At 39.6% G+C, this 24,720-nt stretch overlaps 1 protein-coding gene across 1 annotated transcript in view; it reads right to left on the reverse strand.

Annotated features, from left to right (window-relative positions):
• Positions 1-477: 477 nt before the first annotated feature.
• sclt1 (sodium channel and clathrin linker 1) overlaps positions 478-24,720 on the reverse strand; it is a 35,756-nt gene continuing 11,513 nt past the window's right edge. The window contains exons 8-22 of the mRNA XM_036583666.1: positions 22,420-22,542; positions 20,854-20,919; positions 16,529-16,599; positions 15,327-15,417; positions 13,887-13,978; positions 13,228-13,405; positions 12,159-12,257; positions 11,520-11,591; positions 10,710-10,784; positions 9,990-10,135; positions 5,977-6,169; positions 4,447-4,643; positions 3,498-3,576; positions 886-981; positions 478-731 (exon numbers count right to left, since the gene is read on the reverse strand). Coding sequence (XP_036439559.1) covers positions 669-731; positions 886-981; positions 3,498-3,576; positions 4,447-4,643; positions 5,977-6,169; positions 9,990-10,135; positions 10,710-10,784; positions 11,520-11,591; positions 12,159-12,257; positions 13,228-13,405; positions 13,887-13,978; positions 15,327-15,417; positions 16,529-16,599; positions 20,854-20,919; positions 22,420-22,542 — 1,641 coding nt within the window. The 3' untranslated portion in view covers positions 478-668. The remainder of the gene's footprint in view (positions 732-885; positions 982-3,497; positions 3,577-4,446; positions 4,644-5,976; positions 6,170-9,989; positions 10,136-10,709; positions 10,785-11,519; positions 11,592-12,158; positions 12,258-13,227; positions 13,406-13,886; positions 13,979-15,326; positions 15,418-16,528; positions 16,600-20,853; positions 20,920-22,419; positions 22,543-24,720) is intronic.

Here is a 24,720-nt window from a genome sequence, read left to right on the forward strand (position 1 = left end):
AATACGTAAGGCTATAGTCTTACCTTCGTGTGCTTTTTTTTGACCGTTCATAAATTTAACGGTCAAAAAAATTGAATTGACCCTTGAAATTCACTCCAAGGCATCTAAATTTGATGGAAAATGCCTCCACATGATGTATTTTGTCCAAAAAAAAATTCAAATTCCTTCATAAAATTTACCAAAATAACTAAGGCTGTCCTCTTACCTTCATGTGCGTTTTTTGACCATTCTTAAATTGTCAATTTTTCACTACAAGACAACAAAATACGACAGAAAATGCCTCCGTCTGATGCACGTTATGAAATTTATTATAAATGTCCAATATGTTATCTTCATTACATGAGGGTCTTTTTATTTTGCAGTTCAAGTATTACTACTGTCAAAGTTTCTAATGTTTGCTGCTGCTGTACCAAAAACCTCCTAATATTCACAACATTAATCTCCATATATATATATATATAAGGAAATTCTATGTGTATTTTTTCAGTTGCCATAGTGAGAGCTGTACAAAAGAGCCTTCACCTGTTCCTCACGCATCACCGTTAAAGAAACACTTTTCTCCCATCAGTAAATTTCATATTGCAGTTTTAAAAACATCTGCTTTGACAAAATCTTAAAAATCGTAAACAGTAACTACATAGTAATTGGTGAAATGGTCGATGACCCATTTACGACAGTGTCTCCAGGTCCATCATGGAAGCAGCTTTCCTTCTGTGGGACATCACACTCAGCTGAAACAATATACACATTAACCCACTGTTATAGCAGTCAAAGCCAAAACATACATTATTCACTGTAGCTATTAGTGGGAGAAATACGTAAATAGAGCCAGAAGGGCTGTCTGGATACTTTTGGACTTTCAGTGTAGACTGTAACTGTGCGTACCTGATGAGATGCACTGGAAGCTCTCTGTTCAGCCTGAGTCAGACGTCTCTGCAGGCGAGCATTTTTCTCCTGCTGCTCCGCGACCTGCCGCTCATACTTCCAGCAACAGCAATACGACGTTACAACACCATACAATGTTTATATATTACAGTAATTTTTGGTGGCCATTTTATACACCTGTAATAGCACTGTTAAGTTATATGAAGCCAAGCGCTGCTAATTAACTGGCTGCCCAATTATTACATCATTAAGCAATAATAAGATTGAATTAAGCATCAGGATTAGAATTATTTTGAATTTATTAGTTTTAATTTATTTTGTTGTGCACTTGCTGGCAGCCACTTTACACTAAGTTTCTGTTTGTTTTGTATCATTTGTGGTGTGTTTGGTTTATTTTGAACTTTGCCTCACAGTAGAGAAGTTTGACTGGAATGTTTTTTTGTGGTAGCGGAGTTTGACTGGGCCGCAAACATTGAAACTTTTTACTGCAGTAGCGGAGTTTGACTGGGCCGCAAACCTGGAAACTTTTTACTGCGGTAGCAGAGTTTGACTGGGCCGCAAACCTGGAAACTTCTTACTGTGGTAGTCTAGTTTGACTGGGCCGCAAACTGGGAAACTTTTTACTGCGGTAGCAGAGTTTGACTGGGCTGCAAACTGGGACACTTTTTACCGCGGTAGTGGAGTTTGACTGGGCCACAAACCGGGACACTTTTTACCGCGGTAGTGGAGTCTGACTGGGTCGCAACCCGGGACACTTTTTACCGCGGTAGTGGAGTTTGACTGGGTCGCAACCCAGGACACTTTTTACTGCGGTAGTGGAGTTTGACTGGGTCGCAACCCAGGACACTTTTTACTGCGGTAGCGGAGTTTGACTGGGTCGCAAATCAGGACACTTTTACTGCGGTAGCGGAGTTTGACTGGGTCGCAACCCAGGACACTTTTTACTGCGGTAGCGGAGTTTGACTGGGTCGCAACCCAGGACACTTTTACTGCGGTAGCGGAGTTTGACTGGGTCGCAACCCAGGACACTTTTTACTGCGGTAACGGAGTTTGACTGGGTCGCAACCCAGGACACTTTTTACTGCGGTGGTGGAGTTTGACTGGGTCGCAAATCAGGACACTTCATTGTCGAAACATTTGGTGTTTTGCTGATTTGTAGTTTTGTTAAGCATCTTTTGCTCGACCAGTGAACATACACGACTCTTTTTGCTTGACAAAAGGTGCTATATAAATTAAACTAATCACCACTATTATTACAATTATTTTCATTTGTTACTTTAAAGAGTACACTGTTATTTTTCTTTTAATTTCTGAAAAGCTAGTTCTATTAAATTCAGTTTTAGCTTTGAACGTTATAGTGATAGCAGATATTTGAGTATTTTAAAACGTTCAAATTACATTTTTCTATATAAACTACAAAATGCACAGCGTGAACATGAGTGACATTAACCTCAAGACTAATTTGAGAGTGGTGTCCGCATGAGCTACATTCATTTACATGGTTTTAATCAATATCTAACTTTTTAGAGTGGTTTGGTGTGAAACGCTCTGTTCTAGAGAAACTTAGAGTCAGAATAGTGCACAGTGGTGGTGATAGGAACCAGACGTCCACCTCTAAAAGCTCCCACACAAAAAAAATGTTACATGAAATGTAACATGCTTACATGCTTATGAATAGGTGTTTATGAATGGGCGTTATGAATATGTTGAATGATGTCTGAGACAGTGTTTTATGGAGATGATTTTGGGACCAAATGTATGTTTTAAAGCCTTAAATTGGTGGACAAATACATGCAGGGCACTGTGAAGCAAAATAATCTCCAAAGAAAATGTATTTATTTCAGATTTTCCACTATTTTACTACAATCAGCATTCCATATATAAACTCAGAAGACTCGTGTAGGTTCACTGGTGGTAAATAAAATGTCTGTATTTTTTGTTGTAGTCATGGCGACCCCTGGTTCCTATCACCACCACTGTAAAGACATCTGAGCCTCTACAATCAACCATTTCACACCAAACCACTCTGAATCACTCCGCTTACATCTCAAACACGGAATTATGGGGAAAGTTTGGGACATTTTGGGTGGAATTCCCCTTTAAGGCCTAATAAAGGAGATTAGAAGGGCATAATAATGAACACCTAATATAAAGTGATACCAAACATTACAACAGCTTTGCTTTTTGGCAGTGCTTATGCAATATTCATAATTTTGTCCAAATCACAAGTGTAATAAGGGACCTTCATTTTCTATTAATCTAATTATTATCTTCCTTATTTTCATCGTTCTGAGATTGAATACCGTGCCTGTACACTGTACCACACACACATCTACTCTGGAACAGCTGGACTTCCCTTTAGAGATCAATAAGTTCTTGTTATCTTGATAGAACCAAATTATTACAATGTTAACATAAACTACCTTCCATCAAACATCATTACTCACATACCTATGGCGAGACATCATAACATTAGCATCGTTTATATCTTGGCTGATGTTTTTATTTTCCATTATTATGTAATTTTATTGTTTTAGGTCACCACTAAAGCACTATAGAGCTACTTTAAGCCAAACAGACTCATGAAGCTAAATCAGAAGCTCATTCCACACCTCCAGGACTTTCTCATGGTGAGTTTCCAGCTGAATCTCCAGTTCCTGGCAGCGCTGCTTCTGCCTGTTCAGCTCTGATCTGAAACACAAACAAGCAGGACTAAAACGCACCTGAAGGTGGCGATCCAACTGCATCAAATTGGGAATGTTAAACAACTGGAAAAGAGCTCAAGCTGTTATAGATAGAATGGATGGCTGCTGGATACCAAAAAAAAATAAAATACATATCTGAATCCCAAAAATAAAAACTTAAGACATAAACAATGAACCAATATCCAAATGGTTGAATATTTGGGTCAAGCCTAGATTAAATTTTATATACATACATACATACGTATATATATACATACGTGTATATATAAATAAATAATATTAGTGTAAAGAAACCCGAGTACATTAAGAAGGAGTAATTACTTATTTTGGAAAAAAGAAGCTGATTTACAGTATATAATATATTATATATATATATCGTTTTTGGAAAGAGAAACTGTTTGTTCACACACACACACACACACACACACATTGATATATGAACATAAATCTATACAAGTGTTTATTTGCTCAAAACAACCATTAACATTACAATAAAGAGTAAATAAAATTAATACAATAAGCAGCGACCCTTTCTAAATCTCTCCTCTTGAGGAAGCTCAGTATGATTCGTAGTTATAATCAGGTTTGTCCAGTCATTACTTCATTAAATTAAAGCAGATACTGTAAGTCAGCTACTTTTCCACAATAAGTAATTATTCCTTCTTACTGTACTCGTGTTTCCTTACACTATTCTAATGTTATATTGTGCTTTTACAAGCACAGACACGGTTATTACCAATGTACGCGGTGTTAAATAATGTGCTCAGATGTTTTTTCCTCAGTACTATAAACATACAGTCAGATTGTCTGCATTAATCGTGAAGATGTTTATTTGTGGGCGTGTCTCTTGTCTAACCTGAGTGAGCTGAGTGAGCTGTGGAAGGTGTTTGTGAGTTGTTTGGTTTCCTCTCTGTAGCGGTTGGTGGTTTTCTGCTGGGCGAGCAGCAGGCGGCTCAGTCCTGCCGTGGAGGTCTTACTGCTCTCCTCCATCTCCCTCAGCCTGGTCTCCAAACCCTGCTCCTTCACGCTGAGCTCCTGCTGCATACGGGACACCTGCGCACAATCACACGCACTTATAAACCTGTTCAGCCCGTCTACAGATCTACATGAACAGGTAAACAGTACATTAAACCTCCTCCAGCAGACGCTGCTTCACTCTTAGTTTGATTTCTCTCAGTGTACCTTGTTAAACTGGGCATTATAGAATTTGTTAGCATCCAAATTAAGGAATTATTTTCATATCAAATATGCACAAGTCTCTGATCAGTAGATCAAATCCACCTGAGCGCCGTCTGAACATGGGGAAGAAAAATCTGACATTTTTGTGCAAAAGGCCTTCACCTGGTCAATCTCACAAATTTGCTTCAATCTGAATAGTGAGCTAGAAATAGAGCATAATTCTGAAAATCTTTATTCCATTTTACCCGTGTTTGTTGCTGTTTTCAGCAAATTAAAAATAAACCAGCATCATGGACCAAAACCTTGAGTTGTCTAAGTTTCTCCTGAGAAATGTTACAGTATTTTGCTGTTCACATTTATTGTCGTCGTAACTTTTCTTTGTTTTAATTTTTTCTAACTTCTAAAATATTCTGTTTCTATTTGAAAATGAAAATATAGAAAGTTTTCAAGGCGATCCAGACTTTTGGACCCTGGTGTGTATACACATACATAGTATCCAAAAGTCTGGGACCGCCTGGAAAATCTGAGATTTTTTTCAGATTCACTCACTATATATATATATATATATATATATATATATATATATAATATATATATATATATATATATATATATATATATATCTCATGTTCTTTACTGCATAACTTTAGTATTTCATAAGCTACATTCAAAAGGTGGGTGCCATATCACTGTCTTCTTTACAGTCAAATAGATGGGTAATGTAATTTTAAAACTTTTTAATAAAAGAAGATGAACAACATTTTTTCCTATTGAAAGTTGATGCATTTTTTCCACAAATCTGATCTAATAACTGGATCTCAGATGGCGTCTCTTCGGTGAGCTGCTCTGTAAAAATTATTTTAATCAAAAAATACAAAGGTTTTGGGCTTTCAGCAGTAAAGTGTAAGCATATGGCATTATGTTTATGATCATAAAACACATTTTCTGTTATTTTAAGGGGAGGGTAACAAAAAAACAACACTACATTTATTTCATGCAGTTACTGAATAATTTGCCTTACGATTTGGGCATGTAAATTCAGAGTGAAAAACCGAAATATACCCACGAACGTAAGAGGTTAGAGCGTTTTTAAAATCAGCTTTAAAAAGGTTTCCTCTATGGGGTCCAGTGACACTGTTTTCTGATACCAAATCAAATCTGCCCAGTCAGGAACCTGTAATGACACTGAGGTTAATGTTCTGTGTACCTGCTGTTTGGCCTGCCTCTGAGCCAACGCGCACTCTTTGCGGAGTGTCTCCATGTCTCGCTGTAGTTGCTGGTTCTCCTGCTGCAGGCTGAGCCGGTCCTCGCTGATGCTGCTGCTCTCCTCCCGCGCGCTCGCCAGCGCCACCTGCAGCCTGCGCACCTCCTCCTGACACCGCGACAGCTCCTCACTGAAACTATTTAGCACAAAATGGTGCATTTACATACATTTTATTGCAAACCAAACCATTCTAGATGGTCAAATACACTGATTTATTATTTCTGTATAAGTGAAGGTGTGAGACAGAGATTCAGAGTGGTTTGGTGTGAAATGGTTCAGATGTCTTTACAGTGGTGGTGATAGGAACCAGGGGTCGCCATGACTACAACACAAATATAGACATCTTATTTACTATCCAGAACCACCAGTGAACCTACACGAGTCTTCTGAGTTTATATGGGATGTTGATGATGGAAAATAGTGGAAAATCTGAAATAATAAGTTTTCTTTGGGGACTATTTTGCCTCACAGCGCCCTGCATGTATCCCTCCACCATGAATGGAGTTTAAGTTCTCTAAACTATCCTAAAACAGTGTCTCAGTCATCAGGCAGTGAATTCATAACCATTTCCTGTAGGAACTTTCTGTGAGGGAGCTTTTAGAGGTGGACGTCTGGTTTCTATCACCACCACTGTGAACAATTCTGACTCTGTAAGTTTCTCTAGAACAGAGCGTTTCACACCAAACCACTCTGACTAGTTAATTATGCAGAAATTCTGAAAAATCAATTTCCCTGTGTACAATCATTCTAATTTTAGATTAAAAAAACTGATACAATAAGAATAACAGCCTCCAACAATATCAATAATAATAATAATAATGTTAAGCCTGTTTCATGAACATTTCTAATGTTCAAGACTCTCTTATTTTGGCAGCAGTGGTTTCTGCCGGGGAGTGAAGTCATCACCTGGCAAAGGTAGGCTTGATTTTCTCCTCTCTCTCAGAGATGAAAGCTTTAAGTGCTGTTTATCTGATAAGGGCAGTTTTGGTGTCGACCAGCTCTTCCAGGTGGTTGTTAGGAGCCTCAATTTCTCTGTAGCTTTCAATCAGTTTTAACTGGAAAATATTTGTGTGTTTTGCATGATGTGTGATTTGCACGTTTTGTATGTTGTGTGTCCTGTGTGTTTTGCGTGTTGCGTGTTCTGTGTGTTTTGAGTGCTGCGTGTTCTGTGTTTTGCGCGTTGTGTGTCCTGTGTGTTTTGCGTGTTGCGTGTTGTGTGTGTTTTGAGTGCTGCGTGTTCTGTGTGTTTTGAGTGTTGCGTGTTCTGTGTTTTGCGCGTTGTGTGTCCTGTGTGTTTTGCGTGTTGTGTGTGTTTTGAGTGTTGTGTGTCCTGTGTGTTGCGTGTGTTTTGCGTGTTCTGTGTGTTTTGAGTGTTGCGTGTTCTGTGTGTTTTGCGTGTTCTGTGTGTTCTGTGTGTTGTGTTCTGTGTGTTTTGCGTGTTCTGTGTGTTTTGAGTGTTCTGTGTTGTGTGTGTTGTGTGTTCTGTGTTGTGTGTGTTTTGTGTGTTCTGTGTTGTGTGTGTTTTGCGTGTCCTGTGTGTTTTGCGTGTTGTGTCCTGTGTGTTTTGAGTGTTGCGTGTTCTGTGTGTTTTGAGTGCTGCGTGTCCTGTGTGTTTTGAGTGTTGCGTGTCCTGTGTGTTTTGAGTGTTGCGTGTTCTGTGTGTTTTGAGTGTTGCGTGTCCTGTGTGTTTTGAGTGTTGCGTGTCCTGTGTGTTTTGAGTGTTGCGTGTCCTGTGTGTTTTGAGTGTTGCGTGTCCTGTGTGTTTTGCGTGTTTTGAGTGCTGCGTGTCCTGTGTGTTTTGAGTGTTGCGTGTTCTGTGTGTTTTGAGTGTTGCGTGTCCTGTGTGTTTTGAGTGTTGCGTGTCCTGTGTGTTTTGAGTGTTGCGTGTCCTGTGTGTTTTGAGTGTTGCGTGTCCTGTGTGTTTTGAGTGTTGCGTGTCCTGTGTGTTTTGCGTGTTCTCTGTGTTTTGAGTGCTGCGTGTTCTGTGTGTTTTGAGTGCTGCGTGTTCTGTGTGTTTTGAGTGTTGCGTGTTCTGTGTGTTTTGTGTGTTTTGAGTGTTGCGTGTTCTGTGTGTTTTGTGTGTTGCGTGTTCTGTGTGTTTTGAGTGTTGCGTGTTCTGTGTGTTTTGAGTGCTGCGTGTTCTGTGTGTTTTGTGTGTTTTGAGTGTTGCGTGTTCTGTGTGTTGTGTGTTTTGAGTGTTGCGTGTTCTGTGTGTTTTGTGTGTTTTGTGTGTTTTGAGTGTTGCGTGTTCTGTGTGTTTTGAGTGTTTTGAGTGTTGCGTGTTCTGTGTGTTTTGAGTGTTTTGAGTGTTGCGTGTTCTGTGTGTTTTGTGTGTTTTGAGTGTTGCGTGTTCTGTGTGTTTTGAGTGTTGCGTGTTCTGTGTGTTTTGTGTGTTTTGAGTGTTGCGTGTTCTGTGTGTTTTGTGTGTTTTGAGTGTTGCGTGTTCTGTGTGTTTTGAGTGCTGCGTGTCCTGTGTGTTTTGAGTGTTGCGCGTTCTGTGTGTTTTGAGTGCTGCGTGTCCTGTGTGTTTTGAGTGCTGCGTGTCCTGTGTGTTTTGAGTGCTGCGTGTTCTGTGTGTTTTGAGTGCTGCGTGTTCTGTGTGTTTTGAGTGCTGCGTGTCCTGTGTGTTTTGAGTGTTGCGCGTTCTGTGTGTTTTGAGTGTTGCGTGTTCTGTGTGTTTTGAGTGTTGCGTGTTCTGTGTGTTTTGTGTGTTTTGAGTGCTGCGTGTTCTGTGTGTTTTGAGTGTTTTGAGTGTTGCGTGTTCTGTGTGTTTTGAGTGCTGCGTGTTCTGTGTGTTTTGAGTGTTTTGAGTGTTGCGTGTTCTGTGTGTTTTGTGTGTTTTGAGTGTTGCGTGTTCTGTGTGTTTTGAGTGCTGCGTGTTCTGTGTGTTTTGAGTGCTGCGTGTTCTGTGTGTTTTGAGTGTTTTGAGTGTTGCGTGTTCTGTGTGTTTTGAGTGCTGCGTGTTCTGTGTGTTTTGAGTGCTGCGTGTTCTGTGTGTTTTGAGTGCTGCGTGTTCTGTGTGTTTTGAGTGTTGCGTGTTCTGTGTGTTTTGAGTGCTGCGTGTTCTGTGTGTTTTGAGTGTTTTGAGTGTTGCGTGTTCTGTGTGTTTTGAGTGCTGCGTGTTCTGTGTGTTTTGAGTGCTGCGTGTTCTGTGTGTTTTGAGTGCTGCGTGTTCTGTGTGTTTTGAGTGTTTTGAGTGTTGCGTGTTTTGAGTGTTTTGAGTGTTGCGTGTTCTGTGTGTTTTGAGTGCTGCGTGTTCTGTGTGTTTTGAGTGCTGCGTGTTCTGTGTGTTTTGAGTGCTGCGTGTTCTGTGTGTTTTGAGTGTTTTGAGTGTTGCGTGTTCTGTGTGTTTTGAGTGCTGCGTGTTCTGTGTGTTTTGAGTGCTGCGTGTTCTGTGTGTTTTGAGTGTTTTGAGTGTTGCGTGTTCTGTGTGTTTTGAGTGCTGCGTGTTCTGTGTGTTTTGAGTGTTTTGAGTGTTGCGTGTTCTGTGTGTTTTGAGTGCTGCGTGTTCTGTGTGTTTTGAGTGTTTTGAGTGCTGCGTGTTCTGTGTGTTTTGAGTGCTGCGTGTTCTGTGTGTTTTGAGTGCTGCGTGTTCTGTGTGTTTTGAGTGTTTTGAGTGTTGCGTGTTCTGTGTGTTTTGAGTGCTGCGTGTTCTGTGTGTTTTGAGTGCTGCGTGTTCTGTGTGTTTTGAGTGCTGCGTGTTCTGTGTGTTTTGAGTGCTGCGTGTTCTGTGTGTTTTGAGTGCTGCGTGTTCTGTGTGTTTTGTGTGTTTTGAGTGCTGCGTGTTCTGTGTGTTTTGAGTGCTGCGTGTTCTGTGTGTTTTGTGTGTTTTGAGTGTTGCGTGTTCTGTGTGTTTTGAGTGCTGCGTGTTCTGTGTGTTTTGAGTGCTGCGTGTTCTGTGTGTTTTGTGTGTTTTGAGTGTTGCGTGTTCTGTGTGTTTTGTCTGTGTTACTCACTCCATCTCCAGTTTCTTCATGTTAGACTGCGTGCTGTTCAGTGTGAGCTCCATCTCCTCCTTCAGTCTCTCTGCGTTTAAGCATCTCTGATGCAGAGCCTCCAGCTTCCTGAGCTCCGGCTCTCCACAGCGACCTTCTCTGTACACCTACAACACACAGATGATCATAAAGAACCAGGCATATCCGCACACACCCACTGCCCCCTGCACAGCCCTTCAGCTGGTGTTGGTGAACAGGGCTCCTCTAACATATCAAAGATCACGGACAGGTGCGTCTGAGATCTACCAGACAGATTACTTTCCATTAGCCAAAGTCACTGCAGGAAAAACATTATTTACTCTGTAATGAGTCAAACTGAAATTTTCAAAATCTATTTAAACTAGAAATGTGCATTCCTAAAGAAAATGCAGTGACTGTGCAGCTTAAGCAATTCTCTTGTGGTTGCTATGGTGTTGCTAGGTGTTCCTAAGGTAACTGAGGTGGTTGCTTGACTATGGCTAATCAGTTTGGTTGTTGCTACCACCAGAGATCCTCCAGCAACCCATTAGCAATAACTGGTATTAATCTGTGTTTAAGGTGGTTGCCAGGATGTTGCCCTTTAGTTACTGTGGTATGGTACAGTGGTTGCACAGCGTTTGCTATTGTGTACCAAGTGGCTGCTAAGATGTTGCTGGGATGGCTGCTATGGTGGTCGCTAGGATATTGCAAGGGGGTTGTTACCTTCTCCAGTTCCTCTTCAACAGCTTTCCTCTCTCTGTGTGCTCTCTCTATCTGAGTCTCTTTATCCGCACATTCCTGAAAACACAGTGTAAACACAGCAACACTGAGATGTACCAGTAATGACAGTTACAATGTTTTAAGCTATAATAAGAAAAATACAGAGTCATAGTTTAGACAATTAACCAAACAAGCATCACACTGTTGAGGCAATGACAGTATTGTGTGTGTGGAGGCAGCAGTGGGGTTCTATTGTGTGTATGGAGGCAGCAGTGGGCAGTATTGTGTGTATGGGGGCAGCAATGGGGCAGTATTGTGTGTATAAGGGGCAGCAGTGGGGCAGTATGGTATGTATGGGGGAAGTAGTGGGGCAGTACTGTGTGTGGGGGCAGCAGTGGGGCAGTATGGTGTGTATGGGGGCAGCAGTGGGGCAGTATTGTGTGTGGGGGCAGCAATGGGGCAGTATTCTGTGTATGGGGGCTGCAGTGGGGCAGTATTGTGTGTATGGGGGCAGCAGTGGGGCAGTATTGTGTGTATGGGGGCAGCAGTGGGGCAGTATTGTGTGTATAGAGACAGCAGTGGAGTAGTATTGTGAGTATAGAGGCAGCAGTGGGGCAGTATTGTGTGTATAAGGGGCAGCAGTGGGGCAGTATTGTGAGTATAGAGGCAGCAGTGGGGCAGTATTGTGTGTATGGAGGCAGCAGTGGGGCAGTATTGTGTGTATAAGGGGCAGCAGTGGGGCAGTATTGTGAGTATAGAGGCAGCAGTGGGGCAGTATTGTGTGTATGGGGGCAGTATTTGGTTTATTCTGACCAGTTGTAGAGCAGACAGTTCTTCAGTCAGGCGATGAATCTGAGTATTACACTGTTTACGGACTGTCTCCACCTGAAACACACACACATCTGATTTTAAACAAAGGTAAATAAAGCCGTTCAGAGTGGTCTGAAGTGAAACAGCTCACTATAGAGAAACCCAACGACTCTGATTTCTTTACAGAGGTGATGGCAGGAAAACTGTCATTTTATCTTCTATCCAAAACTACTAGCAAACCACAAGCAAAACTGATAAAAATAGATCTCTTTGGGCACTATTTTACCCCTGCACCATGAATTCTGACTCGCTAAGTTTCTCCAGAACAGAGCATTTCACACCAAACCCTTTGAATGACAACTGCATCACACAGAACACTTGAAAAAACAAAGGAGTTTCCCTTTTACTGACAGCCAGGCAGTAATTATTATGCTTATGTCACCCTCTGGTGGCTGAAATAAAAACTGACATTTTTCATGGACAACACATTAAAAGAAAAAGTGCCAGACAAAGATAATTAGTTTAGTCCAGCTTAAAGCCACGAACTTAAATCATCCAGCCTAAGAGACAACTGTGACAAATGGAAACTATTTGTGATTCATGATCCTGGGCTCAAGCCTAGTGTGGAGAGGTGTTCGGTACCTCTCTCCTGGTACGGGCAGCTGCTTCCTCCACCAGCTGCTTCATGCCTTCCTTCATTCTCTCCAGCTCCTCCACCCTCTGCTTCTCCCTCAGCTGGGCCTGATGTACATACACACACATTACAGTCATTAACACAGTAATTCTCCAGCTGCAACACCTAAGACACAGTTCAAATTACTTCTCTCTGTAGAGTATATATAAAACTGACCCGGTCTCTCTGTAGAGTATATATAAATCTGACCCGGTCTCTCTGTAGCGTATATATAAAACTGACCCGGTCTCTCTGTAGTGTATATATTAAACTGACCCGGTCTCTCTGTAGTGTATATATTAAACTGACCCGGTCTCTCTGTAGAGCATGTATAAAACTCACCCTGTCTCTCTGTAACGTATCTTATAAAACTGACCCGGTCTCTCTGTAGCGTATGTATAAAACTGACCCGGTCTCTCTGTAGTGTATATATAAATCTGACCCGGTCTCTCTGTAGTGTACATATAAATCTGACCCGGTCTCTCTGTAGTGTACATATAAATCTGACCCGGTCTCTCTGTAGCGTATATATAAATCTGACCCGGTCTCTCTGTAGCGTATATATAAATCTGACCCGGTCTCTCTGTAGCGTATATATAAATCTGACCCGGTCTCTCTGTAGTGTATATATAAATCTGACCCGGTCTCTCTGTAGCATCTATAAAACTGACCCGGTCTCTCTGTAGCGTATATATTAAACTGACCCGGTCTCTCTGTAGCATATCTATAAATCTGACCCGGTCTCTCTGTAGCATATCTATAAATCTGACCCGGTCTCTCTGTAGTGTATCTATAAATCTGACCCGGTCTCTCTGTAGTGTATCTATAAATCTGACCCGGTCTCTCTGTAGCGTATCTGTAAATCTGACCCGGTCTCTCTGTAGTGTATATATAAATCTGACCCGGTCTCTCTGTAGCGTATATATAAAACTGACCCGGTCTCTCTGTAGTGTATATATAAATCTGACCTGGTCTCTCTGTAGTGTATATATATATAAATCTGACCCGGTCTCTCTGTAGCGTATCTATAAATCTGACCTGGTCTCTCTGTAGTGACGCCTCCTCTGCGAGCTGCAGTGAGTTTCGGAGTCGTTGGAAAGTTTCAAATTTTTCCTCCTCCAAAGTCGCACAGCGGCTCTGCAGCTCCCCCAGCTTCCTTTCCCATAATGCCTGCTCCCTTCGCACCGTCTCCGCCTCCGCTGTCGCCCCCTTCAGCCTTAAAAACAACAGAGCAGCACAATGTTGGAAATACAGACAATTACAGTTTTGACATTACAGATGTTGCCTTCAGATTGAAGAAAGCAATTTAACATTTACAATGCAGCAACAATTACGACATAATTATTAAAAATCCTGTATTCGGCTAGACTAACACATAACTGTAATCATCGCTACTCTGTGAGTGACATCTTTATAACACAGTGCACTTACATGTATGCAGACGGGCCCAAACATCTCCATTTAAAGGGCTTGTATCATGGAAAACTGAATTTTACTATGTTTCACTCCACAACACATATATGGAGATTTTAATTTTTGTATATATTATTTTAAATTTCAATGGATTTATTAGAACAGTACATTCGCTGTACATATATGGGCAGTATATATGCACTGTGTGTGTGAAACATCTTTGAAAACTAATGGAAGCGTGCAAATGTATGCGTGCATGTATTCATGCATGCGTGTGTACGTGCCTGCCCTCTAACTGGCTGAGTGCTGTCTGTAACTGCTGCAGTCTTCGATCTGATGCTTCCTCTCTCCCATGAGCCTCTGCTGCATCCTCCTCCTACACACACACACAAAACACTAAGTTATGTTAGAGCTGCATGATATGGAAAAAAATACCTGTAATATAATACACTGCAACATATGGCTACATACAGTTTTTTGCTACCTACTGCAATTATATTACTACATACTGCAATTTACTGCCATGTTATGTGAATATATTACTACTTACTGTCATTGTATTGCTGCATATTGCGATCATATTGTTACATACTGCAGCTACATCACACTGTGATTTCACCGTTATATACTGCAATTACACTATTACATACTGACTATGTTGCTACACATTGGAATTATAATACTATATACTGAGGTTATATTTGTACATATTGCTATTATACTGCTACATACTGTAATTATTTATATTGCTACATTTTGCAATTATTTTGCTTCCTATTGCGATTTTATTGTTAAAGACTTATTATTACTGCAATTGTTATCATACACTGTAATAAAAATTGCTCCAGATTGCGATTATATGGCTACGTAGTACAGTATTATAGTTACATATTGCAAATATTTTGCTACAAATTGTGATTATGTTGCAACATGTTGCAATCATTTTGCTTCCAATTACAATTATTTTGTTAAAAGACTGATTTTAATGTTATATATTGCAACTTTTATTATACCCTGTGATAAAATTCCTCCAGATCGCGATTATATGGCTATGTAGTGTGATTACACTGATACAGATCTTGATTATACTACTACATTGTGTGATTATGATAGTACATGTTGTAATTATTTTGCTATAATTACCATTATAACATTATAGATTGTGTTTACAGCTACATGTTGCTAATATAATATATATTATGATAAAATTGAAAAAGATTGACAACATTGCTACATATAGTGATTACATTGTTACATATTGTGATTATGCTGCCACATATTACATTTACACTGCTACCTACTGAGATTATATTGATACATATAGAGATTACATTGCTATATATTAAGTTATATTGGGACTATACTGCTGTATACTGTGATTGTATTGGGCCATATTGTGATTATACTGCTTCATATTGTAATTATACCACCACTTGTTGCAATTGTGATTTGTTCTGCTGTTCACTATGAAACACACTGATAAACAATAATGTGGTAACATTACAGTTACATAATCACCTGCACTATTTCAACCAAAACAATTTACTATTGTTGTATTACAAGCTAATCCATCAATGCTAGAGAGACACATAAGGAGCTGTGATTGGTCATATACCACAATAATTAATATTATTAATTATTATTAACAGGTATTGCACTGTGCAGCCCTAAATCTAAAGTTCACAGGGTTTAAAGAACAGAAACACCTGCACATTCACACTCACCTTCCTCTGCATCTGGTCCTGAACGTTCTGCATGAGTCTGGTCATCTCGTCCACTTTAGCGGTGGCGGTTCTCAGATCCTGCTTCGCTTGCCTGAAACACAGACGGTTTAGTTTAGAAATCTCTCAGACTGTGCAACCACATCCACAGCTCGCTAAGACGCTGCAGCTGTACCTGCACTCACTGTCCACCTTATCAGCTCCACTGACCGTATAGTTTCACTCTGTAGTTCTACAGTTACAGACTGTAGTCCATCTTCTCTGCACTCTGTTCTTCAGTGGTCAGGACCCCCACAGAGGAGCTATTCTTTGGGTGGTGGATCATTCCTGATGTGGTTTTGGTGTGTTAGTGTGTGTTGCGCTGGTGCGAGTGGATCAGACACAGCAGTGCTGCTGGAGTTTTTAAACACTGTGTCCACTCACTGTCCACTCTATTAGACACTCCTACCTTGTCGGTCCACCTTGTAGATGTAAAGTCAGAGACGATAGCTCATCTGCTGCTGCACAGTTTGTGTTGGTCATCCTCTAGTCCTTCATCAGTGGTCACAGGACGCTGTTGGCTGAATATTTTTGGTTGGTGGACTATTCTCAGTCCAGCAGTGACACTGAGGTGTTTAAAAACTCCAGCAGCACTGCTGTGTCTGATCCACTCAGACCAGCACAACACACACGAACACACCACCACCACGTCAGTGTTACTGTAGTGCTGAGAATGACCCACCACCCAAATAGTACCTGCTCTGTGGGGGTCCTGAACATTGAAGAACAGAGTGCAGAGAAGATGGACTACAGTCTGTAACTGTAGAACTCCAGAGTGAAACTATACGGTCAGTGGAGCTGATAAAATGGACAATATCAAACTAAATGAGCAAAAAAATACCATATTTAAGTTTGTTTATACATATGTGTATGTATGTATATATATGTATACACACACACACACACACACACACTGAAACACTCCTTATAACTTCAGCGTGAGTGAGTGGGGCTAAACTGCTGTAGGCTGAAAAGGTGGCTGCCTACATGTAAACGTGTTACAGAACCAATGAATTCAAAACAGCTTAGATTCCATATATGGACTGTATGGATTGGAGAGTAAATGTTTTGTGAACTTTAAAAGGTGTTTACATAAAACATTAAACTTCATTAAAACACGGGAAAATCTGAGTTTTCCATGATGTGGCCCTTTAATATATGTTTACCTGAGCTGAGTGCGGAGCTCCTCCAGTTCACTGCTCTGCTCTGCGATCGTCTTCAGGAACTGCTGATTGGTCTGAGTGTGACATGACAGACATGATCGCCGTGGAGACATCGCAAGACACACACACACACACACACACACACACACACACACTCCGACAGCAGAGAGAGAGCTAACTACAGAGTGAAGAGAAAAGACCTACAGGTAAGAATAGATGGACAGGTATGAAAAAGAAAGAAAAAGAGAGAGAGGGAGGAGGGTGAGGGGAGAGAAAGAAAGGAAAGAAGGGAGAGAGAGGGAGGGGAAAGAGGAGGAGGAACTCCACCCTTATTAAATATTGATCAGTGGTGTAATATTTCTGGGCGAGGGAGAGACTGAAGAACAGGGAGAAGCCCGTTCAGGGGAGGAATTAAAGGATTACAGACTTACGCAACTGTGCTCTGTTAACAGACGGCCTTAAAGGAGAAGTTCACTCAGTGATGCTGGCGTTTCTAAGTAGGACTGTACGATAAACCATACTGTTTATCATTATTGTGATGTTAAAGTCACTGTTAAGGGCTGCGATTGCGGGACGGATCAGATCACTCCACTTCTGTAACACACAGTAGATCTCCGGCGTGGAGAACGAGTGACCACCACTTTAAGGAAGTGATGGTTCAGTAGAGGTGGGCGATACGGCAGAATATAATATTGCGATACTTCAAGAAAGCCAGCAGGACTACATTTAGAAGAAATGATCAGGGGGCCTCCAAGTAGCACAACCTTCGAAGTTAGGCTGGTCAAACTGGGGACCCTCCAGGCCAAAGTACTGTGGAGATCAGCGTTTAACCTCATCTGATGCTCCGAACTGAGTTCATGAAGGCCGTTATTAGCTGATGTGCTGAGTCAGGTGTGTTTAATCAGGCAGTTTGCTGAAGTCTGCAGGGTTTTGGCCCGCAAGGACTGGAGCCTGACGCACGTGATCTAAGTGTTGGCCCCATCATCAGGAGATTGTGAGTTCGATCCCTGGTGATGCTACAGCTGTCCGTGGCCGGGAGTCCAGGAGAGCACAAAAAAAAACTGCGTACACAACAATTTTTATTCAATACTCGGCAGTTAAACTGGACTAATTTTACTCTCTTAGTAATGGAAAATGCAGTTGGTCAGTGTCTACAGGTACTCACACAACTGTACTATGACGTAATATATCATGATTATGATACACCTTGTTCTATGGCCCAGCCCTACGTTTATAACAGATATATAGATATTAAAATGTGAGATTTTGTCTGTTTAAGTTTTAAGCCCTACTGGAGCTGGATTAGTTTTCCCGTAGAAGGTCCGGTAATGTAATCTGCGCGTGATTTGACTGGCTGATACATACAGGATAAAGATTCTCAATTTACTCTAAATAGCCCAGATTGAAACATCATCGTGCAGACATTTACGTCAGCATTATGCGACGAGCGCCACATGTCCAAACAATAACAACACGCTACGCGGCTAACCGGCAAACAGACTCGCATTAGGCTTGTACGATTCAGTCAACTCACCAAATGCAGGACAGAAAACGTCCTGCCTTACGAGAACTTTAGGGAGCATTTGTAGTTGAGTGTCCCTGTCTTAGCGATTCAGCCATCAACAAAATGTTTTTATTGAAAAGTTGTGTCATGAAGCTGAGGATTATAGAACTGGGTCAAATCAAGCTCCATTTGAGCTGTTAACTTCGATGTCAGGTCAAAAAAAGGAGAGGGTGTTTTCCATTCGCTGGTTTTATTACGTTACTGAGATGTCGATTCTAGCAGGGCTGCTGTTACTGAGGAGCTCAGAGTTCAGCCAGTTACAGAAGGTGATTCAGTCACTGATTCGCTGACTGTAAAAACTACACATCACAGATTCATACTGGATTAAAATCACAGATCTCATCGGTTATCACTCAAATTACAGCACCTCCCTAATCCGCTCCATCAGGGCCTCAGGGAGTGCATTAACATGCACTTAATAATCAGATAACTGCAGAAAATCAGATTGTCAGTAATATGATCACGTTTATATGCACTTAATAATCTGATAACTGCAGAAAATCAGATATTGTCAGTAATCCAATCACATTTATATGCACTTAATAATCTGATAACTGCAGAAAATCAGATTTTGTCAGTAATCCAATCACGTTTATATGCACTTAATAATCTGATAACTGCAGAAAATCAGATACTGCCAGTAATCCAATCACGTTTATATACACTTAATAATCTGATAACTGCAGAAAATCGGATATTGTCAGTAATCCGATCCCGTTCACATGCACTTAATAATCTGATAACTGCAGGAAATCAGATTTTGTCAGTAATCCAATCACATTTACATGCACTTAATAATTTGATAACCGCAGGAAATCAGATTTTGTCAGTAATCCGATCACGTTTATATGCACTTAATAATCTGATAACTGCAGAAAATCAGATATTGCCAGTAATCCAATCACGTTTATATACACTTAATAATCTGATAACTGCAGAAAATCGGATATTGTCAGTAATCCGATCCCGTTGACATGCACTTAATAATCTGATAACTGCAGGAAATCAGATTTTGTCAGTAATCCGATCACGTTTACATGCACTTAATAATTTGATAACTGCAGGAAATCAGATTTTGTCAGTAATCCGATCACGTTTACATGCACTTAATAATCTGATAACTGCAGAAAATCAGATATTGTCAGTAATCCAATCACATTTATATGCACTTAATAATCTGATAACTGCAGAAAATCAGATACTGCCAGTAATCCAATCACGTTTATATACACTTAATAATCTGATAACTGCAGAAAATCGGATATTGTCAGTAATCCGATCCCGTTCACATGCACTTAATAATCTGATAACTGCAGGAAATCAGATTTTGTCAGTAATCCAATCACGTTTACATGCACTTAATAATTTGATAACTGCAGGAAATCAGATTTTGTCAGTAATCCGATCACGTTTATATGCACTTAATAATCTGATAACTGCAGAAAATCGGATATTGTCAGTAATCCGATCCCGTTGACATGCACTTAATAATCTGATAACTGCAGGAAATCAGATTTTGTCAGTAATCCGATCACGTTTACATGCACTTAATAATTTGATAACTGCAGGAAATCAGATTTTGTCAGTAATCCGATCACGTTTACATGCACTTAATAATCTGATAACTGCAGGAAATCAGATTTTGTCAGTAATCCGATCACGTTTACATGCACTTAATAATCTGATAACTGCAGGAAATCAGATTTTGTCAGTAATCCGATCACGTTTACATGCACTTAATAATCTGATAACTGCAGGAAATCAGATTTTGTCAGTAATCCGATCACGTTACATGCACTTAATAATTTGATAACTGCAGGAAATCAGATTTTGTCAGTAATCCGATCACGTTCACATGCACTTAATAATCTGATAACTGCAGGAAATCAGATTTTGTCAGTAATCCGATCACGTTTACATGCACTTAATAATCTGATAACTGCAGGAAATCAGATTTTGTCAGTAATCCGATCACGTTTACATGCACTTAATAATTTGATAACTGCAGGAAATCAGATTTTGTCAGTAATCCGATCACGTTTACATGCACTTAATAATCTGATAACTGCAGGAAATCAGATTTTGTCAGTAATCCGATCACGTTTACATGCACTTAATAATCTGATAACTGCAGAAAATCAGATTTTGTCAGTAATCCGATCACGTTTACATGCATTTAATAATCTGATAACTGCAGAAAATCAGATTTTGTCAGTAATCCGATCACGTTGACATGCACTTAATAATTTGATAACTGCAGGAAATCAGATTTTGTCAGTAATCCGATCACGTTTACATGCACTTAATAATCTGATAACTGCAGAAAATCATTTTTTGCCAGCTTTACAACCAGCCAATAAACTCACAGAAGAAGACGTGACGTAAACGTAACATCAAACTTCATACCCCGTATTTTAAATATCGCGTGACTGAGAAATGCGAAAGAAATCAGTAAGAGTTTATATGCACTGAGAAATCTGATTACTGAGCTAAAATCCAGCCTCTTTATCAGATTTCTTAGTCGGATTTCTAGATCAGATAACTGCAGAAATCTGATTATGATCAGATTACTGAATGCCTGTAAACACTCAGTGTGAGCACTAAGATCTGGATCATATCAGTCGGTAAAGTAAAGCCCTAAAACTAAAACTACTGGAGTCGATAAATAATTATCAGCCAATATTATCAGGTGTCAGATTTTTTTTGGGCCCTAGAATTAGTAGATTCAGTAGTAGATGCAAATCAGACAGGGTGGTTTTCTTACTGATTCTAAGCTCTGATTGGCTGCCTGCAGTTTCTGGGCTTGCTGTTGGACCTGCGCCAGCTGATTCTAGGAGAGAAAAAAGACATTAATAAATAGTAACAATATATAATAATAATAACTACAACATTTTTTATTTACAACTTTTCACACATCACTCACAGATTCAAGTGATAATTAGATAATTTTACTAAGAAAAAGGAATAAAATTTACAAACATAATAAAGCTGATTAATCTTGGGTTCAATGGTGTGAATGAGAAATTGGAAACAGCAAATATCTTTGCAAAAATGTAGAAAATAAGAAAGAAAACAAAAGTAAAAATAACGTAAAATACAGCAGAACTAGAACCAGGATAAAAGAGCAGGACATACAACACAATCATTTGGAATCACTTTTCATATAAATTATATTTTTTAAGCGTGCAATAATGCACAGAATGCAGATTTCAATACGCTGGACTAGACGACGAAGGGACTTTCATATGTTTTATTAAATATGTAAAATAAATATAAAATAAATATTTTATTAAATAGCCATAATAAACAGCAATTTAATCATTATCTCATGTTAACGACTTCGTTAATGACTGTTAATAATTATATAATATTCATATGCATTAATAAATGGCACCATTTGAATTATTAACTATTCATTTAAAAATACTCAATTGTTATTTTCAGTTGTAGAAACCTAATCATTAATATTATGGTTTGTAAGTAATTACTTTTAAAAATAAAATAAATATTAAGCACTTACAGTAAAAGCTGCATTAATTTAGTTCATAATTATGACAAATGAATGAAGTGATTAAGCAGTTGTTTACAGTATGTCTACTTTGTGATGCTCTCTTTAATACAGACATGGTTAATTTATACTTTTTAAATACATTAATATGATTAATTGGGCCCTATTATATAATATAGTTACAAAAATAGACTATTATTAATTACACTTATAAACATTAATGAAAAGCAGTGCTCTAATTATTTACAAAGCTTTATTTATTAGCTTGTGTCGTTAAGTAAATCGTTAATAACTAAATTAAATTATTAACCATCATTAACAAACTATCAGATAATGATTAAGTTGTTATTTAAAAGAGGCTCTTATTATAAAGTGTTTTTTTTATCTGCTATCTGCCTCACTTTTGAAATACCAGACACAACAGATATTAATTATTATAACTTCATTCAGTCCTTTTAGAATCATCCACACCTCATTATTCTGGTCACATTAACGTTTCTTCAGTTTATTTAGGTATTTATTCTACAGCTTTCCAGATATTTGTACTTTTATAATCTCCTATTGCACAGAACTATATGGTATTTTATAATAAATTTATACGTTTATCTGCAAGAATTCATTTGTATTATTAGAAACTCAAATCAAAATTAGAGGATTTGGTTCTTATGTTAAGATTCAGCTTTGATCTATAAACCTTTACACTGTTTAAAACTCCTGTATAACTAAGTAATGATTATGGCGCCCTCTGGTGATCAGATGTGTGAATGCAGTTGCTGCCCTCTAGTGTTCAGTGACTGTCTCTGTGTGTGTGTGTGTGTGTACCTGAGCTTGCTGCCGTTCGGCTGTGTGGATCTGTCCGTCTCTCATGGTGCTCTGGTAGAGTTTCTGCAGTCGGTCCAGCTCCTGCGCAGCCGCCTGCCACATCTGCAGAGCTCGCTCTTTCTCCTGCAGCCACGGCAACACACACCATCGCAGTCACAACCACCAGTGAACCTACACGAGTCTTCTGAGTCTATATGGAATGTTGATGATGGAAAATAGTGGAAAATCTGAAATAATAAGTTTTCTTTGGGGACTATTTTGCCTCACAGCGCCCTGCATGTATCCCTCCACCATGAATGGAGTTTAAGTTCTCTAAACTATCATAAAACAGTGTCTCAGTGCATCAGGCAGTGAATTCATAACCATTTTATAACTTTGTGAGCTTTTAAAGGTGGACGTCTGGTTCCTATCTCTCTCTCTCTCTCGTTCTCTCTCTCTAAATTAAATCATGGTGAAATTTGAAATTTTATGGTACACTGAACTGTGCCTTAACGAATCCAACTGAATCAAAACATGGAAATCCAAGATGCACTGAATCAATTCCTAAATAAACGAACTGAACCGAATCACAGTGAAGTTTAAGATTTCTTAGTGAACTGAGTGGTTTTCTAAAGAACTGAACTGAATCAAGTCTTGGTGAAATATGAGATGTTACAAAGGTTACACTGAATCATTTCCTAAATAAACTATATAATTTCCAAAAGAATCAAATTGAATTGAATCATGGTGAAGTTCGAGATTTCTTGATTAACTGAACAGTTTTGTAAAGAACTAATTAGAATCAAGTCGTGAATGAAATTTGTGGTACACTGAATCATTTAAGAATCAAACTGAACTGAATCATGGTGAAACCATGGGGAAATCTGACATTTTATGCTACACTTAACTGTGCTCTAAAGAATCAAACTGAATCAAAACATGGAATTCTAACAATCAATGTTTTTGAAAGAACCAAACTGGATTGAATCATGGTGAAGTTTGAGATCTGAGGCTTGAGGTTTTATAAGGAACTCAATCTTTTCTTAAAGTATCAAATGGAATCATGGTGAAGTTTGAGATTTCATGAAAGCACTGAATCATTTTCCTAAGAATCAAACGGCTGAAACTGGAGATTTATATATATATAGATAGATAGATATAGATGTATGTATATATAGATGTGTGTGTGTGTATATATATATATATATATATATACCAAGATCTGAATGACTTGTACATAAAGGCCATTTCGACTGGAAATCTACTGTACATTAGTGTATATACATGTGAATACAAAGTCTGTGTACAAGACAGAACCAAACACACACACACACACACACGCGTCTAGAGCACTAGAGCTCCTGCTGAAGACTCATTCACTACCATCCCATTAACCTCAGACATCAAGTGTTGCCATCTAATCTCACACACACGTGTAGCTCCTGCTGATGACTGACATACTAATATCCCATTAGCTTCATATGTCAAGTGCGGCGCTCCAATCAGCATTAGCAGCTAAAGAGCGCTCCAGGCTGATTACAGAGGCTCCACCGGAGCCCTACGGGACTCGTCCAAAAGTCTGGAAATGTCACGGGTTCTCCTGGTTCACGGTGACGTAAAAGGACCTACGCTGGTTTGTACTCATCAGTGCAGGTTAGTAAAGGTCATGTATTGTTGTAACTGAGGATATTGTGAAGCTGTGAGGGTGTAGAGTTAACAGAGTGTCTTCTAGATCAGAGTTTCTCAACCGCTGGGCCGCAGACCACAAGAGTCGCGCCCTCTAGTGGTCCGTGGGAATAGACTCAGCGGGGAGGAAGCTCGTACTGGGCCGGTAACGGCAATTCAAGTCATAAAAACAAGCCAAAAAAATGAACTTAATAATAAGTAAGATCGCAAAATCAAACATTTTTCAAATTCTAAACAAGATAAATAGGAGTAAACTAGTTAAACATCGTCAGCCCATGCAGCCGCGAGCGCGCAATGCAGATAATGTGAGATAGAAAAGTTCTTCAAGGTGCTTTCACAGCTATTTTGTTCGGTCAAACTTTTTCTTTAGATCGGTCCGTTTTGACCATTTGTGCCAACACGTCACCTGTACTCAGGGTCGCACCAAACCATTCTCCAGTGAAAACTGCAGGTCTCTGTCTACTTCCGAGTGATGATTCACACCAAACGAGGGGCGTCAACATCAGCCTTTCAGTGCTTTTCTCCTCTTTTAGCAGCGCATCAGAGCTGCACCGTCCACGTAATCTGTCCATTTTCACATCTGACTCTCTATAGACATTCATGTCGTTCCTGCAGCGCAAGCTGCCGCTAATAACA

This window comes from Colossoma macropomum, unplaced genomic scaffold, assembly GCF_904425465.1.
Source record: "Colossoma macropomum unplaced genomic scaffold, Colossoma_macropomum, whole genome shotgun sequence".
NCBI lineage: Eukaryota > Metazoa > Chordata > Actinopteri > Characiformes > Serrasalmidae > Colossoma > Colossoma macropomum.